Source organism: Hipposideros armiger, unplaced genomic scaffold, assembly GCF_001890085.2.
Source record: "Hipposideros armiger isolate ML-2016 unplaced genomic scaffold, ASM189008v1 scaffold_381, whole genome shotgun sequence".
Taxonomy (NCBI): domain Eukaryota; kingdom Metazoa; phylum Chordata; class Mammalia; order Chiroptera; family Hipposideridae; genus Hipposideros; species Hipposideros armiger.
The window spans coordinates 459,461-468,941 of record NW_017731731.1 but is presented as its reverse complement, the minus strand read 5'-3'; the positions used below and the strand labels follow the sequence as shown (position 1 = coordinate 468,941).

Here is a 9,481-nt window from a genome sequence, read left to right as displayed (position 1 = left end):
ATGACTGGCAACCAATCTGCCTCATTTGGGAAGAGTGCAATGATAATACCAACATGGGCCAGTGAAGCAACGTCCTCCACAACTAGATGGAAGAACAAAAGGACAGCAATTTGTCTGTTCTCCTTCCCCGATTCCCCAGTGCTGTTCCCCTCCCCCAATTCCCCAATAAAATCTTTTAAAAAAAGAAGCTGTGCGATACTGTCAGAAGTGAAGAATACAATAACTGGAATGAAGAATGCACTATAAGGAATCACCAGACTAGTTGAAGCAGAGGATCTAATCAGAGATCTGGAAGACAAAGGTAGCAGAAAACACCCAATCAGAACAGCAAAAAAAGAAAAAAATAATTAAAAAAAATAATTTAAAAGACCTCTGGGACATCAAACATAACAACATTCCCATCATAGAGGTACCAGAAGAGAGAAAGCAAGGAATTGAAAACCTATTTGAAAAAATGACCGAAAAAAAAATTTTTTTTAAAGATTTTCTTGGGGAATTGGGGGGAGGAGAACAGCGTTGGGGAATCAGGGAAGGGGAACAGGCAGGTAGACAAATTGCTATTTTGTTCTTCAGTCTAGTTATGGAGGACGTCGCTTCACTGGCCCATGTTGGTATGATCATTGTGCTCTTCCCGGGTGAGGCAATCAGTCGCCAGTCATTGGTCGGCTGCTCACAGCGGCTCCCGGTAGCTCACACCGGCTACCAGCCGCTCACGTTGGCTGCCAGCCACTCACGTAGCTCACGGCAGCCTACGCCGTCGCTGGCAGCCCAGCTCCAGGTCGAGCTTTAGTTCATCATCTTAGCTGTAGAGGGTGAGCGTCACCGGCCCTCAATGTGGGATCCAAACCGCAGCCCTGCTGCTCAGAGCTGGTGCTCCCAAGCGAGCTCTTAACCGGCTGAGCCACTTGGCCAGCCCCTGAAAACTTTCTTAACCTGACAAAGGAAATAAGACATACAAACCCAGGAAGGACAGAGTCCCAAACACAATAAACCCAAACAGGTCCACACCAAGACACATTAGAATTAAAATGACAAAGATTAAAGACAAAAGAGAATCCTAAAAGCAGCAAGACAAAAGCAACTAGTAACTTATAAAGGAGCTCCCATAAGATTGTCAGCTGATTTCACAACAGAAACTCTGCAGGCCAGAAGGGACTGGCAGGAAATATTCAAAGTGATGAAAAGTAAGGACCTACGACCAAGACTACTCTATCCAGCAAGGCTATCATTTAAAATTGAAGGACAGATGAAGAGCTTCCCAGACAAGAAAAAGCTAAAAGAATGCATTACCACCAAACCAGTATTATAAGGAATGTTAGAGGGACTTCTTTAAGACAGAAAAAAGATCAAAATTATGAATAATAAAATGGCAATAGTTACATATCAACAATTACTTTCAATGTAAATGGATTAAATGCTCCAATCAAAAAGACACAGGGGCCAGCTGAGTGGTTCAGTTGGTTAAGAGCGCAAGCTCTGAGCAACAGCGTCGCCGGTTTGATTCCCACGTGGGCCAGTGAGCTGCACCCGAGCTGAGCTGCCGCTGAGCTGCCGATGGGCAGTCGGATGGCAACTGGATTTGGAGCTGAGCTAGCTGCGCCTTCCACAACTAAGATTGAAGGACAACAACTTGGCTGTTCCCCTTCCCCCATTCCCCAATAAAATCTTAAAAAAAAAAAAAAAAAAGACACAGGAGGGCTGAATGGATAAGAAAACAAAACACATATGCTGCCTATAAGAATCACTTCAGATTGAAAGACACATACGGAGATAGAAAGTAGAGATGGAAAATGATATTTCATGAAAATCGGAAAAAAAAAAAAAAAAGCTGAGGTAGTGATACTTATACCAAACAAAATAGATTTTAAAACAAAGTCTATAACAAGAAAAAAAGAAGGACCCAGTAATCCCATTTCTGGGTATGTATCTGAAGAAACTCAAAATGCTACTTCAAGGGGACCTGTGCATCCATGTGTTCATTGCAGCATTGTTTACAATGGCCAAGATGTGGAGGCTGCCCGGGTGTCTGTGGATGGAAGAATGGATAAAGAGGAGGCTGTACATATATACAGTGGAATATTGCTCGGCCATGGAAGGGAATGGGTTCTTGCCATCTGCAGCAGCCTGGATGGACCTGGAGGGTACTGTGCTGAGTGGAGTGTCAGACAGAGACAGATGCAACGTGATTTTGCTTATGTGTGGAATCTAAAGAACAAAATAAACAAATCAGAAACAAATAATAATAATGATGATGATGATGTAGGCACATTTTTTGAGGATGCATTTATTAAGTTCTATAACCTTTAATTCAAACTAAAAGAAAAACTAGGAAAACTAGAAATTTCAACATGTTTCACACAGAGGGTTGCAAATATCCTTTTTAGTTGTTATTATTATTTTGCCAAAAGAGAGGTAAGCTAATATTTTTGAAAGTTTCATCAACTGGTGAACTTCATCTCGGTCTCCACTTTATGTCTTTTACTCCATGAAAATGTCTTTTCAAAGCAGTGTTATCTGCCCATGGAGAATTTAAACAGGAGTCATCATCATTTTCTTCCAATTTCTGGAAATAAATGTTTTGTTCAGGAAGGCATTTCAGGAAAGTGTTTTGACTATAAAGAGACTGAAGAAAGGAAGCTATGACCAACCGCCCCTGCCCCCCGTTCCCAGAGCAGGACACTTCCAGGCTCTAATGTACAGGGGGGCACCTGGCAGAGCCCCTGCAGTCCTGGAGACGCTGAAGCTCTAGAAAGCCCCCTCCACATCCTGCAAAACTCACTGCCCCCCAAATTGTCCCAGCCCCCTTGGGTAAGGCATGGGGGTGAATGCCCCAGGCGCCAGCTGTGTGGAAAGCCCATCTATCACCGGATACCTTGAGTTCCTCCTGTCTTCTGTGATAATACAGCATCAGCTGTTTCTGCTCCTCACTGCTAATGATAGGTTCTCGGGCTGGTGCTCCTTGTCCCCTCTGCAAAGATGAGGGAAGAGCAAATTGTGGATCAAGGCATTCTTACAGGGACAACGCTTCAAGTTACAGCGAATGTATTACAACTGCCTTTGCTAACTGCTGAAGATAAAGAGGTCGTCCATTCCTGACCACCCAGAGCGTCTCATCAGGGGCAGACCTGGTCCTCAGCAGCCCCTCGCTCTAGGCCTCCTGGTGGATGGAGACCAGGGGATGCGTAATGCCACTCGGTCACAGTCATTCCCAAGTTGGCCACCGCAGGTCCAGTGGGGAAGAGACAGAGGTAATTGTGGGGGACCCTGTCTCCCTGAAATTAGAGTAATGATGTAGGAGAGAGCACACAACCAGAGCAGCCTTGCAGGTACACAGCTCACATTAGATCCTTACCACCTCTAACCTTCCTTCTCCTGTACAGAGCACAAGCACTTTGAAAAACTTGAAATCAGTGCTCTGTGCTGGATTTTTCACTTCAAGAAATATTTTTATTTACTGTAGCCCTATTCATTAATGCTGAAATTCACATGGCATTCCCCCTCCCAATGAAAACAAACCCCAGACCCTGTCAAGCAATCTGTATTTTCTTCCAGTTCTGGTCGGTACATAAGAGGATAGTTTTACTTTAAGTCTGGGCCAATAGGATTAAAGTATTTGCACAAGGAGTTTAAACTCTTTCAGATTTATTGTAAATTTTTATCAGTTTGAAAGTAAATAAAAAAGTGACCTCTTAAGGCAAAAGTACTTACTTGCTGAATCTTGACGATAATTTTGGTTTTTTCATTTTTGCCCACGTAGTCTGAAAGCTTCTTTGTTCTTCTTAACTCCTTGGCTGCCCACCACAGTTGTGCCTGGGATTCTTCAATGACACTGAGTTCTGCCTGGGGCCATGGAAGAACCCGCTTTAAGGCTATCATGACACAGCCACAGATGTGTTCCCACCCCAGGTGCACGGAGCCTGGCTGGTGGCCCCAGCAGGGGGAAGGCTTCCGGAACCTGCCGTCTCTGAGCCTCCCGTGGGCAGCACGAACTCCCCACCTACTCACAGCCCTCACTCACTGCAGTACCTTCCCTGGTAGTTCAACTCATGCCCTGACTCGGGGGAACGTCTTGCTCTGGGAAGTGGGGAGTATCTGTCTGGGCTGCACCCTCATCCATAACATAAGGTCCCTCTTCGATGGACTCTGAGAATACTGCCAGGGAAGAATCCTGGAATCCTGCTGGGTTTGTAAATATAGCCACAATGGGGCTGCTGGTTTACTTCTGCACATTCCACCTACTTGAAATGGCTCAGAGGAACAGACACTGTCCGAAAGGATAAGGAATAAATGAGACAAACAAAGGGAAATGGAACATAAAAGTAGAAAATAATAGGAAGCAAGGGGTAAAGCTAGAACACAAAATTCCATGCAAAGGGACCAATGCATTTGCGCAGAAACAGGCACAAATTAGGTTTCTTTCTGGTGGCCAAAAAATGGCAGTGTTTTCAGTTACTCCTGACAGGCTAGCCTCCCAGGCCTCATCTCCTGCCGCTGTGTGTGTGCGAGCCAGCCCTCACCATGAGCACCACCCTCTCGGGGTCCTCCCCTGGGTTCAGAAGCTCAACACAGCAAGATATGAAGCTATGTGTGAAGCAAAAAACTACACCCAGAAGAGCAGGGTCAAACCCGAGGGGCTTCTGCTCTTTAAGGGGCTGCGAACTCTCCTTACAGAATACCCAACAGCCACATACCTGAGTTCCCGACAAGTCTTCTTTATTTTCAAATTCCATCCGGATTGGGTCGTACGGCGGCAAGCCCATGGGATAAACGATCATCACTGCCCCTCGAAGCTGGTCCAGGGCATCTTTCACCATCTCCATGGTAACACAGACGTTGGCTTCCACTTGTTTCTGAAAGTGGACAGGCACCATTACCTTCAATGCCACTGATCAATTCAACAACTATTTATCAAGTTTCCTACAAGACCCTCAACAGCTACTGCCCGAGCCACCAAAAGGACCAAACAGTGCCTGTACTGAAGTGACTACCATCTAACTCAGGGACTCAGTCATGTCCACCACAGCCTTTCACTTTCTCAAGTTCTTCAAAAAGATAAAGGAAACAAAGTCACATTTGCATCAGTTCATATCTGTACCACACAGGAATCGCATTGACATGAGACAAGAACATTTTTTGTGACCTGTGGGGACTGGGAGGATAAGCTAGGGCCCACCCCAAACAAGCCTGTTTCCCTTGTCTCTGGAAGGCTTAAAAAGGAAAAAAGAAAAGGCTCGTCGACAGGTAACTCTGGAAGCCATAACTGGAGTCTGTATTTCAAAAGACAAGCTTTGCAGCAGCATTTTAAAAAGCTAACCTTAGATATTATTGCTTTGGCTTCTTCTATAGTCTTCTTTAAAACTTGCTTCATTTTTTCATTTGGAGCTATAAAAATAAAAAAGGGAAAAGGGAGAGAGGCAGCCATCTTTAAAACTCTTATTCAATATCCCAATCCCTTCAGTCTGAGTCGGGGAGTACGTGAAATGAGGGAAAGAACAAGTACAGAATTTAGGTGGGGACACAAGAAAGCTGGCTGTGAGAAGTTAGGGAAAAGTCTCCTCGTGAGAGCAGAGAGCTGGAGTGTGCTTTATGCAAAGCAGCAAAGGCCACAAAGAACAGGAATAAATGTCATCAGGCAGGTAGGGGTTGGCAAACCTTTTCTGTGAAGGGCCAGTGGTAAATATTTTAAACTTTGCAGGCTACACGGTCTCTCTTGCAGCCACTCAACTCTGTCACAGTAGCATGAGAGCAGCCATACACGATTCTCAAGTGAATAGGGTGGCTGCATTCCAGAAAAACTTTATTTACAAAAACAAGTGCTGGCCAAATGTGGCCTGTGACCCACAGTTTGCCCACCCCTACACAGAAAAAACAAAATCGTAACTTGTAAGTTTAGAAGCAAAAACAATGGAGATGGGCTATCCAGATCTAAGTGAGATGGGGCAAGTTCAAACCTTACACAGTATTCTTAAGAATAGTGTTAATCAGACATTGAAAATACTAGAATATAAAAACTCTACTAGAATACTAATGGGTAATTTAAGACAATTGGTTTAAAGATGAATAATGAACTGTTAACTGGATTTTATGAGAGATATATATTTTTTTCATTGATGCAATTCCTTCTAAAAGCAAAGAATCTCTCCAAACTGAGAATGAGTTTAGGTATGAAAAGATGTGGAAGACAACCAACCATATTCCAGGTAAAAAGTCAAAGGAAATAATACTAAAAATTCCTATTACCCCCAGTATTTAAAAAAATATACAGAGGGGTACCAAAAAAATGTATACACACTTTAAGAAAGGAAAAAACTATTAAAATTGCACCAATGGTAACCACTTTGAGCACCTCTTGTAATTGCAGAAGTCAAACGTGACTTGTCTTTATCTTTTGTTATCAGTATATATTGGGTATTACAATTTTAATACAGTTTTTTCCTTTCTTAAAATGCGTATACATTTTTTTTGACACCCTCTGTTATTTTCCGAGCATGTAAAGACCTTGGGGGGACACCTGTATTTCTCTTGCTCTTAGCAGTGTTTTAGGGGCATCGCAGATACTTAGGTGTTTGTTAAATGATCGATTATGATTTTTTTTTTTGTTTTTTTAAGCTGAGCCATCCCGCCACCTGTTGGCAGCTCAGCGGCAGCTCAGCTCAGGTCGGGACTCGAACCGCTGTTGCTCAGAGCTCGCACTTTTGAGGAAGCTCTTAACCAGCTGAGCCACTCGGCCGGCCCTTAATTATGATCTTTTAAATGGAGCTTTCTATACAGATTAAAAAGGACAATCTATGAAAATGAGTTCTCATCCTTTTTTCCTTCAAATTCCACATGATCAACCAATCGTATGCTAAAAGGAGAAGAACCATGTCTTCGGCGCTCTGCCATGGACTAAGGGCTCTGCGCCAGGGAGGCATGTCCTCCATCCCAACGGAGAGTCATGTACTGACATTCACCTCTTTCTTTCACACAGAATCTCTACATTAACCCCAGTATCTGCGAACCATAATAAAACACAACCTTCAATACGTGTTCAGTGATTACACCAAAAAAAAAACTATTAGGTTGAACTATATGAAATTGTCAATTTTCAACTATTTGTGATCAACAAAAATGGTAACTGCAAACGGTTCATCAGATACATTTCAAAGCTAGGTGCAACTTAGGAAAAGCAAGGAGGAGGATGCTTCCTTGATCCACCGAGCTCATTAGGGATTGGTGTTTTACCACAAAGAGTCACAGGGTGCACTGCAATACTTTATAAGCTTGTATAGAAGTACTGAGGTCAATTTTTAACTTAAAGAACCGCTTTCATACTTGCTGCTAAATTCAGGAACGCACAGAGTGAAAAAACGCTGGATCACCTTGCCCATTCCTTCGTCCAATATCATCCTTTTTGAAGAGTGAACCTCCACTGGGCACACACTTTTCACCCCATTCGTCCTTTAACTTCAATTCTTCAACCTGGTCATCAGTCAGTCCTTGCATATTAGGAGGGAGAAATATGCCATGTTCTGCCAGTTCTTCCATTTCTTAAAAAGAAGAGAAAGTTAGACAACATGTATCACAATCACCATCCTGACACCTAATACAGTAAAACCTTGGATTGCGAGTAACTTGTTCTGCGAGTGTTCCACAAAACATCCAAACGTTTCTAATAAATTTTAACTTGATAAATGAGCTATGTCTTGCAATACGAGTAGTACATGATGCTGAACATCACGTGATCACAACTGAGCCAATGGCTCTCTCACTTTCGCTGTGGGATTGTGGGTGATCATCTCTCATGCTTGGAGGTTTCTGCAGAGGAGGAGAAAAAGGCGGAGGAAACCCTCACTTCAAATGAAATTATGGAGATGTGTAAAATGTGGGAAATAGTGCAAAATTTTGTAGAAAATCCCCACTCGAATAAGGCTGTAGCAGTGCAAGCGATGAACCTGTTTAACGACAATGCAATGTCACATTTCTGTGAAATCCTCAAAAGCAGGCAAAAGCAAGTGTCATTGGATAGGTTCCTTCTTAAAGCTGAACGAAAAGAAAGTTATCAATATCCCATCTTCCCTAATTTATAGCTGTTTCATCTGAGGCTTGCTCAGGTCACACTGTTACTACTTTATAGAAAACTCTGGATACATACTTTATAAATAACGTGTGTAAATCCAATCAGTGGGGAGGATTTAAGGCAGCTCCCACCCCTCAGAAGAGGCAGAGACAGGACAAGTCCTTGGTTTTCTAGTATCATGTTCACTATTCAAATGCTTGGCTTTATATTTTTCCTACTCCATATATACGCATATTCACCACAAAATAGCCCACATTTTAACCTTACAAGATTTCCTTATCCTCTTTTCCCTCCTGTCTTCCTCCTTCCTTCCCTCCCTTTCTTCCTTAGTAAGAGGTGCATGGGTCTGCGTCTTCCCATAACACTGTGAAAACAACATGGCCTGTAAACACAATACTATGAACAAATGATTTAACTGAATGGAGTGTTTCTTGTCCCTCTCCCCAGCAGACTCTAAGCCTCTGGGGGCCAAGCAGCTGGTCTCATTCATCCTTATCTTCATTTGGCACAGCACAGGGGCCTGTCTGCATCACCACTGACAATGGGCAACTATAGAACAGGTATATGAATTCTAAGTTCACCTTAACATTCAGCATCACATTTTCAACTGATGTTATAAAAATAAGTTGAGTCTCTTTTCTCCTCAAATGCTTTAATTTTAAAATATCATTTAATATTGAGCTTGCTTTGTAATCAGTACATTTTACTAAGAAACTAAATGTATGCCTCATAAAGGCAGAAACCATGACCGTAAGGAGTTCTCCGTGATACAAAAATCATGTCATAGTAATAAAAACACTCAACATCCTAGACTACATCTGGAGTATTATCATGTCAAGCTCTGTGCTGTTTAATGAGGTAGGTACTAGCTGCACTTGACTAACTAAAATTAACAATTTAAATGCAGTTCCTGGGTTGCACTAGCAACACATTTCAAATGCTCACCAGCCACACGTGGCTAGAGAACACCTTACTGGACAGCATAAATAGGGAACATTTCCATCGCGGTGGAAAGGTGACCAAAATGCTGTACCATGAGAAACAGGCTTGTTTCCGGGAGAGGGGAGAGGTCACCAAGGCTCTCTCGCTGTCTTCTCAATCTTCAGGGGCCTTCCCAAAACTAGGTGGCTCACCACCGGAAACCGCTCTACCTCGGAAGTTTCAAGAGTGAATTCACCTTTAAAAACGGCCAGCGAGTGGCGCGATGGTTAAGAGCTGGCTTGGGACGCCAGAGGGCCCCGGTTCGGATCCCATCTATGAGGGCCAGTGACACTGCCCTCTACAGCTAAGATGCTGAGCAACAGCTCAACCTGGAGCTGGGCTGCTGTGAGTCGGTGTAGGCTGCAGCCCCTGCGGCAGTGGGTTGCCATGGGCTACCATGTGTAGCCAGCAGCCAGCGTGAGCGGCCAGCAGCGGCAGTGA

The 9,481-nt window shown here is 43.5% G+C and overlaps 1 protein-coding gene across 2 annotated transcripts in view; it reads right to left on the bottom strand.

Moving 5' to 3' along the window:
* Positions 1–2,260: 2,260 nt before the first annotated feature.
* Positions 2,261–9,481, bottom strand: part of CFAP298 (cilia and flagella associated protein 298) — a 12,519-nt gene continuing 5,298 nt past the window's right edge. Inside the window, exons 2-7 of one of the 2 annotated variants that reach the window (XM_019662808.1) lie at positions 7,362–7,529; positions 5,315–5,382; positions 4,692–4,850; positions 3,709–3,840; positions 2,873–2,968; positions 2,261–2,563 (exon numbers count right to left, since the gene is read on the bottom strand). In XM_019662808.1, the coding sequence (XP_019518353.1) occupies positions 2,453–2,563; positions 2,873–2,968; positions 3,709–3,840; positions 4,692–4,850; positions 5,315–5,382; positions 7,362–7,529 (734 nt within the window). In that variant the 3' untranslated portion in view covers positions 2,261–2,452. Of the gene's footprint in view, positions 2,564–2,872; positions 2,969–3,708; positions 3,841–4,691; positions 4,851–5,314; positions 5,383–7,338; positions 7,530–9,481 lie in introns of both variants that reach the window. The other variant, XM_019662806.1, reaches the window with a different exon arrangement.